This window comes from Mangifera indica, chromosome 17 (genome assembly GCF_011075055.1).
Source record: "Mangifera indica cultivar Alphonso chromosome 17, CATAS_Mindica_2.1, whole genome shotgun sequence".
Lineage (NCBI taxonomy): Eukaryota > Viridiplantae > Streptophyta > Magnoliopsida > Sapindales > Anacardiaceae > Mangifera > Mangifera indica.
Genome location: NC_058153.1, coordinates 4549973 through 4563876, shown reverse-complemented (window position 1 = coordinate 4563876; position 13904 = coordinate 4549973). Strand labels below are relative to the sequence as shown.

Below are 13904 nucleotides of genomic sequence, written 5' to 3'. Positions count from 1 at the left end.
TTAAAGATAAAATCATTATTTAACCATTAAATTTTAAAACTTTAAAAGTTTATATCATTTTTCTCTCTTGATTTATAAAATTAACAATTTCTCTTAAGATTAAGTTTAAAAAAATTATCATTTTCCCCTTAGTGTTTGGAAAACTAATCTTATGAATTTTCGATGAATGGCAATTGCTCTATCTCCCTCCCAGCGATGTTTTTTCCTTTCCAACGATTTCTCTCCCAACAATGTTGTCTAGATGATTCGTCATCATCCAAACAAAGACGAATATGATTCGTTCAAATGAAGGTTTCGTTTAGATTCGTCCATCAGGAGAGAGCGTCGAAAGGAGAGACACAGCCGAGAGGGTGAGAGAGCAGTTTTTGTTCATCAAAAATTCTTCGGATTAGTTTTCCAAACCCTAAGGAAAAATGATAATTTTTTAAAATTTAATCCTAAAAAAAATTATTAATTTTTCAAATCAAGAAGGAGAAATAATACAAACTTTTATATTTTTTAATATTAATGGTTAAATAACGATTTTATTCTTAATTATAATGAAAATTCTAACAGAAATTGGATGGTAGATGAATATTTGAAGTTTTAAAACCCTACGGGTGAAAGTTTGAATTTGCACCAAACCTTGAGCAAGAATGAGCCTTTTAGCTATATAAAATGAAAGTATATTGGCATCACCAATCTATAATAAAATCATTTCATTTCTATAACTATTTAATTTTTAATACTCTCATTCACCATTTCAAGTCAAAATTTATAATTTGTCATATTTATTCACATCAACCACCAATTCATATTATGTATACTCAAATTAATTTATTTTTAGTTACAAATATTAAATTACTTTTTAAGGCTGCGTTAAAAAATTATCAGGGAAATAATCTAATCAAAATGCCAAATTAAAAATTTTATATATATATATATCACAATCATGTATGTATATCTTCGGATTCGCTCATTTGGTTCATAATGTCAATGAGATTTTTCGTCGCTAATTGATGTACAAAATTTAAAACCTGATACAAAATAGATTATTGTAACAATAAGTAAAATCTGAAAAGACTTGGATAAATTCACTACCAATGTGTGAGAGTGCTTGAGGAAATAAATTAAGATAAATAATTAAAATAGATGTGATATCAAAGTTTTTATGTGATTCAATTCGATAATCAAAATGTATACGTCTATAGAGTTGTCATTAGTTTAAATGTAGTACAATAATTTAAAACCTGATACAAGATAAATTACCGTAACAATAATCAAAGTTTGTACATATTTATATATTCAAAAGTAGATATACATAACACTGTTTTTTGAGGTGAATCAAATTAAGTTTAAATTCATAATTGGTTTGAACAAGTTCGACTCAAGCTAAAGTTTTAATTCGATAATTTGATTTAAGTTTAGCCCATTTATTATTTTGACAATATTGTTCTTAATTAATAACTTTTCGGTGATACTATATATCAATTTAAGCGAATTTCAGTTGGACATTGAAGATTTGAGTCAACTCAAGTTTTTCCGTATTTAAGTTTGACTCAATCTGAATATAATATTATCCATCGTTTAAAAAAAAAAATGATATAGCCTAATTTTAGAGGTACGAAATAAAAGCTCGGTAAGAAAATTTATGTTAAAAGTGATTTGAAAAATTTAAAAGCTCGAAAAATATAAAATTTTGGGTAAGAAAATTTATGTTAAAAGTGATTTGAAAAATTTAAAAGCTCGAAAAATATAAAATTTTGGTTTAGAAAAGGTTGGTCAGGTAATTTATTAAGCAGGTGACAGTGATCAAAAATAAAAAAGTATATTATTTATTATGCTAAATCACAATTGCCCACCAAAAGTTTATGAAATTAATTTGGCCACCCACCAAGTTTCAAAAGTCCATTTTCATGCTTATGTATCAAAGTAAACTATAACAGTTGGAGGGTAACTTCGTCACTTTGTATAATGTACAATAGTATTAATATCACTTACTCCCTTGATAGTATAAACTAACTACGCTTTCACTCTAACTATTTTATATTCTTATTTATTTCTCTCTATTTTTTTTCATTTTTCTATTTTGATTCAAAGAACAAAACCTTTATAGTATAGATGTTTTCATCATAAACATGAGTCAATCGGACCATAAAATGATTCATTTGACAATACATTCTTGGCCTTGATCCTAAACCCAAGCCTCGTCGGAATGTTGTGGCTTTCAATAATCACAGTGGTCTAACGTTATCCTCTCATTCGTTAGCTATTTTTTATCAATAAAAGATGTTAATCGATATTTTTTACATTATCTATCTACTAGCAGTTTGATTATCTCTTAAAAGTCAGAGACGTTAGTATAGGGTATCCTTTAGAACCATTCCACTTCTAGCTCTATTGTTCTTCATTTATTTGCAAAAAAAGATTCTGAATATATAGTTCATTCTTAGTTGTGAGTTCCTCATTGTCTCTCTCCTGTTGTTGTTGTTCACCATTCTAAAACAACAACAATCTCCTACCTAAATGATAGGAGTGTGACACTTATCCTTGTGAACAATGATAATGATTCATGTTTTATGATTTCAAGATTTAAGTTACAAATAAAAGAAAAAAACGAGACAAATTGTCATTTAGTTTTATTAGAGTTATAAGATATTTTTTTCTTTAATAAATTTAATAAATGGGTAAAAGAAAATTTAAATATAAGGGTGTAAATGTAATTTTAGAATTTTTCCTTAATTTAATAATATATATATATATATAAAAAAGATTGCATATCATATAAGATAATAAATAAGTAAAAGAAAGAAACAAAATGAAAAATATAATATGTGTGGATGGAGAGGTGACCGAAGTTGTGGTTTTCACTTCTTGTTGGATCTGAGAACTTGTTCACCTTTCTCTCTCTTTTTAAGAAACAAAACAATAACACGTATAAACATCATTAATTCTACATAGCTTTCTCTTTTTTATTTTCGAAAAACATTTTGCTTCTTTCTCGAACCTCCCTCCCAGCATCCTCCTTCCTCTGCTCGATCTTCTGTCTCCTCCGCGTATCTTTTACGTCCTTCCATTTTCAACATTTTCTCTTTCTCTCCCTCTATAGCTTGCTCTCGAGGTTCCTAGATTGAAGATCACGGATTTAGAAGCACTGTGTTTGGCGGTGAATGGAAAGAAAGAGCAAGCTTCAATAAGAGATCATTTGTTTTTGTTTTTTTTTTTTTGTTTTTTGAATTGAATTTTCAGTAGCAGAGCTTGTGTTATTGTTGTTGTTGTTGTTATTTTATTTGTTGTTGAGATGCTGTATTTGAAGCAGCCTAGCTCTATTATATGTAAAGGCTGTGATCATTGGGGATAAATTTATAAAGAATTCACCAGCTGGTGAATGCCTTTGTGATAACTTCCCTGAGCCGGCGGCTCGGGGGAGATCTGAACTGTAAGTTTTGAGATATTTTAGAGAGCGTCCAGCGATGGCGCTATCGGAGAATGGGACCTCCTCTCAGTCGCTTTGTATGCAAAAATTCAGGCTTTATGAGACGCGATCGGTAATTTTCTTCATCAATAGTTTCTTTGATCTCTTCAATTTCGGCCGCGTTTGTTGCTAAATGTAATTATTATGTTTGGATTTCGGATTCTGGATTGGAATTTTTATTGTTTCAATCTAATTTAGTAACAGGATATTTAAGACGCTGCAAAGACTTTAACAAACTTGCAAATTCGCAGCATGTAGTCTTAAAAAGTTTGTGCATTTGGCTGCTAGAACCTCTTGTTTATATGCTTAGCCATTAGTGTAATGGTTTTAACTGGTAAGCTCTGAACATTTTTATGTTCAGATGTTTTACATGATAGGAAGAGACAAGGACAGAACATATTGGAGAGTGCTAAAGATTGAACGATCAGATCCTTCGGAGCTAAACATTCGTGAAGACTCTACCACATATACTGAAGTTCAATGTTCTGAGTTGCTGAGACGCATACATGAAGGGAACTTATCGACTGGTGGAATGAAATTTGTCACCACTTGTTATGGAATTGTTGGTGAGTTGATTTTTGTTTGTGGTGTAGTACTTTTGAAATGATTTTAATTTTAACTGTGATGCTAATGGAGGTTTTATTTAACTTTTTTTTGTAGGATTTGTAAAGTTTCTGGGCCCTTACTACATGCTGCTTATCACGAAAAGAAGGCTGATTGGTGCAATTTGTGGCCATAGTGTGTATGCTGTTTCCAAGACTGAGATGATTCCTCTTCCAAATTCAAATGTTCAGTGCAGTATCACTGATTCTAGGAATGAGAACAGGTCTATTGTCCATTTTGTATATAAATGTATTATGTCAAGGAAACTATCAGTATTTTCAGACATCAGTGGTGTTCTAGAGAATCTTTTATTTTCAGTATTTTGTGGAAATTATAGTTTTCTATGTGATTCTATGTGCTCCTTTAACCTTTTGCAAACTAGTAACTGGATAACAGTTCATGTTTCAGTTTAGATTAGTTTTGTTCTGCCAACAATATTAAATATTTTTCACTTCTCATGTATAGCTAAAGTTGATAGAGTTGAAAGGAAGTATGCATTGGCAAACCATCATATTGATTCTGATATTTCATATGCTTTTTTATATTTAGAGGCAGTATTGATAAAATTCTGCAGTTTTTGGAAGCAAGCTTCATGCTTGCACTTTTTAATTTGATTAGCAAATGTCTTATTATGATTTTGTTCCTTTTTTTAAATTTTCTTGTAATTTATTCATTTTTTTTCTCTATCTGGTCATGACATTTTGATCTGAGGCTTGTGAGGGTTTTGTTGTTTATTTAAATATTCTGTGTTTCGTTGATGGCTTAGATACAAGAAGCTTTTGTGCACGGTGGATCTTTCAAAGGACTTCTTTTTCAGCTACTCATATCATGTTATGTGTAGTCTTCAAAAGAACTTATATGATACTCAGACAGGGCAGGTCCTCTATGAAACCATGTTTGTTTGGAATGAGTTTTTGACCCGGGGAATCCGGAACCACCTCCAGAATACTATGTGGACGGTTGCATTGGTGCACGGCTTCTTTAAACAGGTGAGAGTCATGGGTCGTGTGGTAATGATCTGACATAACTCATTGTAAATAAATTATGAGTACGACAGTTGCAAAACTTTTCCCTTTAAATGGGTTGCCTCATTTGTCAGTTGTTGTAGTGGATGTTACAGGGCAATCATGAATTGGTTTCTTTAATTTTGGAAATATTATGCCTTCAAATTCTTGAAATCATTTTAGCTGAACAGGGAGAGCTTCATAACCTTGTCTTCATTTCTATTTTATGCTGCTGGTTTATAGGCATATTCTTTTACTTTAAAAAGTTTCTTTTGTTAGACAATGATTTAGTTTTATATTGCCACGTGGTCAGTTTTACCTTTGTGACATGAGTTCTAGAACATACTGGATTTTCTTTATTAAGCTTTTAATTTAATGTTCCTATCTTTTGAAGCTTGTTTGACCCTTTTTCAAGTATCATTTGTTTGATGTTTTACTTATGGCTTCATGCTACGTGAATATAGGACACACTTTCTGTATCTGGACGTGATTTTAAACTTACTCTCATTGCAAGACGTTCTCGACATTATGCTGGTACCAGGTATGCTATTACATGCCTTTGGAAAGTTTGCAAAGATAAATACTTGTAACTGTTTGCCTAGGTTGAGAATCTACAATATTGTGAAAATTTTAGTTGTGTTCTTCTTGTTTCTTTTTGTGATAGAAGCCAAAAGATATTTGTTCCAGTTTTGAAGCTTTAACTCGGATCCAATTGCTGAGAGAAATGTCAGTTATGTCTCTCAAAGTATTTATTAGGAACAAATTAGTGTTAGCTTGCTTGTACACACTCTCTCTCTTTCAATAAATTTTAATATATATTAAAGGTGGTGATTGATATTTGCTATGATTGTTACTAATAAAAAAATTAATATGGTTAGAGATCAAGATTTTATAATTTTTTTAAATTTTTTAAATTTTCTAATGCATCACATTCTCTGCTAATACGCATCTTTGATGTATTTAATAGTTGACTTTATAGTTTTTTTTTCTCTCATATTTAGGTATTTGAAACGAGGCGTGAATGAGAAAGGTAGAGTAGCTAATGATGTTGAGACAGAGCAGATTGTGTTTGAAGATGTCCCTGAAGGTTTTCCTCTGCAAATAAGTTCTGTTGTCCAGAACCGTGGTTCCATCCCGCTTTTTTGGTCACAGGAAACCTCACGTTCAAATATTAAACCAGATATTATATGTATGTGCTTGCAGTTGTTATATTACCTAAGGTGATGTCATTCATAGTTCCTTTGAAAACTAACATCTTATTTGTTGCAGTGTCAAAGAAGGACCAAAACTATGAAGCCACCAGACTTCATTTCGAAAATCTTGTCAAGAGATATGGCAACCCTATAATTATTTTAATTTGATTAAGGTAAGTTGCTTAAATATATTATCTCATCATCTTTACAATATCATATTGGATATGCCTATTATTTCATCTTTATTACTGTGGAATACTGGTGTAACAGCTGGATAATATGTTCTTTTATGGTAGTATATGGACATGTCTTGTTATGAGAGATGTTCCCAATTTTCATTTAGTATATTTTAGACCATGGGCTTGTATAATGCCTATGGAGCATAGAATGGTCTATTCTATTTCGTTATGCTGTTGTCATTTTGACTATAACACCTGTAATACTGTATTTGCATTTGTTATGTTTGCACTAGTATTATTGTTATTATACATGGACACATCCTTCTAATTAATCACTGTTTTCAAAAAACTCTTTCAAAATAATTATGTGAACACCAAGATGTGCAATAAAAATGAGTTGATTTTGTAAATAGTGAAAGATATTTAAGTTATTCTGTTACTAGCAGAAAATGAGGGGTTTATGTAGCTCCTTCAATTTTTGCAAACGTGATATCATCAGAATTTGGATTATTTTGTTTTTCTTTAATACTCTTTTTGATTTTCTTATCTTTCTGCTATTAACAGACACAAGAAAAGAAGCCTCGGGAATCAATTCTTCGTCAAGAGTTTGCTAATGCAATTGATTTTATTAACAAAGATTTATCAGAGGAAAATTGCCTGAGGTTTCTTCATTGGGATCTACATAAACATTCTCAAAGGTATATAAGCTTAACTGTTATTGTTTCATGCTCCTTCCCCCAGTGATGCCCTTTTGAAGATATTATTCTTTCTGAAAATATCTTTTTGCTCTTCACAGCAGAGCAACAAATGTTTTGCTATTTCTGGGCGAAGTGGCTGCATGTGCACTGACATTAACAGGGTTCTTTTATTGTCGAGTATCGCCTGCCCTGAGGCCCAATGAATGCATAAACTGGCCTTCTTCTGAGTAAGTCATCACATTTCAGCAGCTTCTAGAGTTGTTTATTAATTTTGTTCCATATGAATTGTTGTGAAGCTTTGGCTGTTGACTGGTAACACAGTTCATAAGCCAGTCACTTTTCTGCAACTTCTCATGACCATGTTACTAATTTTCTATTGTTTTTGTTTATTATGGTTAAATAACAGCAAAATTGCCATCTGAATTGGATGCAGGAATGTGAACAACGGCAACTTCTCTCCCCACAATGATTGTGAAAATGATAATGAAGATTCACATAGCTTAGAGAGGAATCATGGTGGTGGTAATGGTGTTGCTAATGGAAATCATCCTATTAAGCCTCCCAAGTTACAGAGGGGCGTGCTGAGGACCAATTGCATAGACTGCCTCGACCGTACAAATGTTGCTCAGTATGCGTATGGGCTGGCTGCTCTTGGACAACAGCTTCATGCTCTAGGGGTTACAGATAATCCTAAGATTGACCTGGATACTCCATTGGCAAATGATTTGATGGGATTTTATGAGAGGATGGGTGACACACTGGCACACCAATATGGTGGCTCAGCAGCTCACAATAAGGTATTTTTAAGTTACGATGCGACCTTGAAGAATGTTTTTTTTTTTTTTTTCAAATGAAGTTGTATGTTGTAGATTTTGGGTATATTTGGTTTTTATTCTTCCATTATGAGAAGCTACTTAACATATGTTTGAATGTATGAGTGGCAGGAGTAAAATTTTAAATTTAAGATAATATCAGTTGGTGTAAAAATTCTTACATCAAAGCAATATCTGTGATCCAGAATTGAGTGAGGCCATGCTAGATCTCACCAATCTTGAGTCCCCAAATTTTTAAATTTAAAGATATAGAAAAAATTTTTAAGTTGATCAAAGCGACTCCGGTTGGAGTTCAACTAATAAAGTAAAAGATACTGAATGTACCACCATAAGAACAGGAAACCCAGTGATGGTTTTATGCTTTGGTGAAGGAAAGAAAAATATAAATATCTCATTCCCACTCTAAATGTAAAGAGATGTGATCACTGTTGCCATGAAGTTAGTAGCTTGAAGCTTCCAGGGTTTATTCTTCATTTCATTCTCTCTTTGACTCATGCTGTTAGTATGTGCAAGGATAATTGCAAGTAATTTTCTGGCTTTAAATCCTCTCTTAATGATTTGAAACTTTAATTGGAGTCAGTAACCTTGGAGATTTGATGAGCTAGTTATTGATCATGTGTTTGTGGATCTTCATATTGACACTCCTGCTTTCCGTAATTTAGCTGTTGAAGCTATAATATTTGATCCTCCATTTATTAATTGACCCATTGTTGTGCATAGATATTCTCTGAGAGAAGAGGCCAGTGGAAAGCTGCTATCCAGTCTCAGGAGTTCTTCAGAACTCTTCAACGGTATTATAGCAATGCATACATGGATGCAGAGAAACAGGATGCGATTAATGTGTAAGCAAGTTGTGTTTTCTGTACTGCTTAGCTTCCTTCTCTTTCAGAGACATGTAGGGCTGTCAGCAATAACTCATCTTTGTACATGTGTATTTGACCTTCTAAGTTAATCCATCTACTTAATAACTTTCATGTGTTCGAGAAAGAACAGTAGCTTATTGTCTGGTAGAACAATCATTTAGTCAGCTGCATGTGGTATTTTTCAATTATTCATACTGTTCTTTCTATATCAGGTTTTTTTTTTTTTTTGTAGATTTCTTGGCCACTTCCAGCCACAAAAGGGTAAACCTGCAGTCTGGGAGCTGGATTCAGACCAAAATTATAGAATGAGAAGAAATGGGCAAACAAATGTTGATGATGATGCAAGGTTAGCTGACTATACAAAGCCTTTAGCTTTTTAAGTATATTTTGTTATAGGTGAAACAAAGGAAAAATGCTAATCTTAACCACTCATTGCTTGCTTATTCCTAGAAAAATGTCATAATGATCTCAAACTACATTCAGTACCTTTAAATTTCATTTATCTAATATTCTCGAATTATGCCTTTCAACAATGAGCTGTAACTCCCATCTTTTCTTCACCTATGATTGTATTGTGTAATTGCTGAAGCTTAGAACTTCAGTTAATAGTAATGACTGTATGATAGTATTTTAAGTTTTAACCTGCTCCTTACATACATGAAAGTTTTAAAAAACAGGCTTTTTCATTTCAATCAAACACAAACATAATGTAATGTAGTTTAATTATTTACTGGAGGATTTGGACAGAAAGTGTGTAGGTCAAACTGGCTCTGTTTGCTAATTGTTAGAGCTTAAGCTTTTCTGGTTTGGTAATAATTCATCTAGTGCATCTTTAGGGGGCCATTGCTTTATATTATTTTTCTTCAAGTGTGAGCTATTCGTATCATCTTAAAAATTTTATTGCTGTAGCTTATCTTGTTTCTAATTATATATGTATTTTCAGGGCAATTTTCAAGAGATCGTATTCAGATGGAAACATTCTTCGTGAAACTGGTTCACCCATGTCTGCCACAAATGTCAAGCAGGAGAAATTTTGCAATTCAGGTTTCCCCAATCAATTGCAGGGAGAAAGCAATTGTCTTTCAGAGTCATCACCTGAGATATCAACTTCTGAAAGTGATATGGCCTTTTCAAGGTCAGCATAGTTCTCTTTGCTTTGTTGGATAAATGTGGTCCCTTCCATTTATTATCTTTCTGTATCTACAGCCATTGATACCCACATTGTATGTCACTGAGAATTGATATCTAGGAAGTTGCTTTCAATTTCAGTTTAGCTATTACTTATCAATTTAATTATCACTGCTGTTATTTTTATATGAACACTGTTTCCAAGCATTTGTGGTGTGCTAGGGTGTATAGAAAGACTATACCATGTGTTGATCAAGTCTTTGCCTTCTATAATTAATTTCTGGATTATGAGCCTTTTTTGTATAATTTTGTTAATTTGTCACTAAATGAATCGTGAAATGATCGACGCATTCATGCCACAGCTTTTATTGCAATAAATAGAAGAAAAAGTCAATTTTATGCTGCATGCTAGTGTTTCAGACAGTTCTTGTTCATTTGGCTGGTGAATTAGCTATTAATTTTACTTGTTGATGTAGGTATACTCCCTCAATGCCTCGCAAGCAGCTGTTTGGAGATGTCCAAAGAGACCAATACCTTGAAAGTGATCATATATACTTCTCTGAAAATGGAGATGCATCCAGTTTCTCAAACTTTGTTGATCTAGACAAGCTATCATCCTTTGCAAATTCATGCAAGGAAGAGCCATATGAAAGGTACTTACTGAGCTAACTCTCTTCTCTTTATCATTTCGTTTTCCCCCTCTTTTCATTTTAGATAAATTATGGCCATTAATTTCTGTTTTTTGGTGGAAGATCTAATTTGTTGGTTAAATCTGCATATCTTTTCAAATAAATCCAGGGTCTAACAGACTTCATCAATTAAATTCAGTGAGAAAACTAGGGCACAGTAAATGGATCATTTTTCAGTGAAGGGTTCTATGTGTTTGTTCAAAGTTGGCCAACTCTGAATCGAGAAATAACTAGTTTTGTGTGACTTTAACAGGAAAAATAGTACATTTTTTAAAATTTGTGCAGGTCAACACCAATTGGTGGGCTATCGTTAGAGAATGTTGTGAATGGAGAAATTGGAGATTCCACCACTTCCACCAGTGAATGTGGATCCAGCATGCAGGTTAGTACCTCCTATGCAATGCCGGGTGAATTTTGTCCTGTCAAGCTCACTATCTAGGTATCTGTCTTTGATTCACTGCAGTAAATTATTCCTGCTGTTATGCTGCAGGACAAAGTGACATGCATGGAAGCAACCATCGGACTATTGCATCATTTTTTATTTGGGTTTCTATATAAGCATGCTAAAAATGAATTATTGCACGTATATTTTGTTGTTTTATTATAGAGTAAATATCCGAAAGTCAATTCATCATCTCCTTTCAAAATTTCTGTGTTCAAGGTTCACCATCACATACATGTGTGTTTTTTTTTTTCCGACAGAGATGTTTTGTCTTGCCGTTATTTTGATTGTCAAAATATTTACAAAAAATTAATAAAAATAAATAATTTAACTGTTTTTTTTAATTTTTCCCAAGAGTGGTTGGCCAAAATTAGTATTTTTGTTCGATACTATTTTATTATCAACCAGCCTGATTCAATGTTATGATATGTAGGGAAGGGAGCAGACTGGAACAGAACTAGAGCTATGCTATGGTGATGCACAGGATTCCAACGTTCTTGAAGACTATTCTGATAGCTTTGTACGCTGGGTAACTTCTGGAGAAACTTTGTGCCATTGACAGAGAGCAGCTTAACAGACATAGTAGGGTCGAGGAGAAAGAAAAAGCCGTTTTATTTAGGATGGCAAGTATCCTTATGTCCAATGTGTTGTACGATTCACAGCGTTGATTCCATCCCATCCAAAAAAGCTCAACCGGAACTGATATCAAATTACAAAGAGAGTAAATAGCAACGGTAGAAATTCTTTTTGGAGCTCATAATTTTCTTATTCTGTCTGCTTATGGACTTTGTCAGCGTCGATGTCACTCTGTACATATGTACACGGCTGGCTCTGCGAGAGCTCCGCTGTCATTAATTCTTTAATTTTGTTCATGTTTATCAGTTGTCCGTGCTGAATTACTAACATGCAAGGAAAAATATATTGGAAGAAAGACCAACAATAATAGGACCCATGTCAAAGTCTTAAATCCACCACTTCTCTCATTATTTACTGGGGTTTTCTCTTCTCTCTTTTTTTATTTTTTCATTTATACCATAAAATTCGAATTCAATTCCTCTTTCATGAACAAAACTAAAGTTTGCTTTGCATTTTCACGGATATTCATAGGATTGGAGAAGGTTACGTCTTAGTTTCTAGACTTTCAAATTCTAGCAATCAATACCACATTGGTGGTTGACAATGGTACTATTATGATGCGAGTAATTCTATGTGTATAAATAATATGTATAATTTTATACATAATATATTATTATATGATTAGATATTTTAAAATCAGAGATAAAACATTATTCAATCACATAATAATATATCATTGGTTGTATATAAAATTATATACATTGTTTATACATAGTTTTATTGTTGTAAAATAATATTATGTTGTTGTTTATGTATAAAATTATATATATAATTTTATTGATACAATAATGTATACAAAAGTATTTGTGTGTGCTTAAAAAAAAAGAAAAAACCAAATGATTATTTTCCACCAAAGGTTTAATACAAACTCAAATTTTTATTATTAACTTTCGAAAATCTAAATAATCACTCATATTAATTTTTATTATTATTGTTAAAGGTAAAATCGTTATTTTAAAATTTTATTTTTTAAAAATACATTTTGTTTCCACCTTAATTTAAAAAAAAAAAACTAATAGTTACACTCTAGTTTATATATAGAGTTGTATTATTATAGAGAAATATTATGCGTATATTTATACAATTTTATAACATTATGATACTCTGGTGTCTACTGTAGAGTTTGTATCGTGAGACGTTTTATTTGACCAGTGGGATAAATTGAAGTCAAGCAAGTTTGATGTAGGCTGATATGCCACCTCAGTTCTCAAATTTGAGGGGACCACATGTTGATATGTGCAGTTACATCTCAATAATTTGGTTTTGGCATTGTTTCGTTGTCATGTGAATAAATTGTGATGTCGGTACTGACCAAGTCAGCAGGAGCTAAAAGACAATTGAGAAGGATGGGGGGGCCGTTCCGAGAATCGAACTCGGGACCTCTCGCACCCAAAGCGAGAATCATACCACTAGACCAAACGCCCGATCACTTTCTATCTTACGATGGTATCTAATCATATCCACATGTTAAAGTTCAAAAGTTGAAAAGACAAAAATACCTATAATTTTTAAGTTTACTATATACCCCAATATTCCGTTTTCAAGTTGTGATGTGAATTAGATTTCCGTCGAAATTTTCCGATTTAAATTGATGGTCATGCCATGTCAATTCAAAACATAACCCATTTGATAGATTAGACACAAGATAACACATTTTGACCCAAATGACATGTTTATATATGTTTAAATTAGATTTTTATCGAAATTTTTTAATTTAAATGATAGTTATGATACGTTAATTTAAAACACAACCCACTTGATAATTTGATACAAAATAACACATTTTGACACATTTTGACACAAATGACATGCTTTGTATATGTATGTGTGTTTATAAATAATATGTATAACTTTATATACAAACAATAATATATTATTATGTGACTGAGTATTATTTTATTTTTAATTTAAAATTACTCAATCATATACTAATATTTTATTTTTTATACATAAAATTATACACATTATTTATGCATATAGTACTATTCTATAATATATTATTGAAATTCATTGTTTTATAAATCTAAAATATCAACTATATTGTGTAAGTTTAACTCATTATACAAAAATAGTTTTTATAGTTATGGCTACTTTTAAGTTTTTTTGTTTGTCTAATAATTAAAAAGGCTGATTATCTACACCAATGTTTTGAAAATCTAATTGAATCAGTTGGTTTCACTAC

The 13904-nt window shown here is 31.9% G+C and overlaps 1 protein-coding gene and 1 non-coding gene across 2 annotated transcripts; one reads left to right on the top strand and one right to left on the bottom strand.

Moving 5' to 3' along the window:
* The first annotated feature begins 2811 nt into the window (after nt 1-2811).
* On the top strand, nt 2812-12057 carry LOC123200308 (phosphoinositide phosphatase SAC3-like). Its single transcript, XM_044615453.1, is given in 16 exon segments — nt 2812-3527; nt 3816-4020; nt 4115-4280; nt 4824-5046; nt 5526-5602; nt 6063-6250; nt 6331-6431; nt 6998-7131; nt 7230-7358; nt 7565-7928; nt 8685-8806; nt 9060-9173; nt 9771-9962; nt 10432-10608; nt 10930-11026; nt 11520-12057. Coding segments are annotated over 16 exon segments (2490 nt in total). The 5' UTR covers nt 2812-3452; the 3' UTR covers nt 11646-12057.
* A 1017-nt stretch (nt 12058-13074) lies between these two features.
* TRNAP-UGG lies at nt 13075-13146 on the bottom strand. Its single transcript has one exon. It is a non-coding gene; the product is annotated as a tRNA-Pro (tRNA).
* Between the last annotated feature and the right edge of the window lie 758 nt (nt 13147-13904).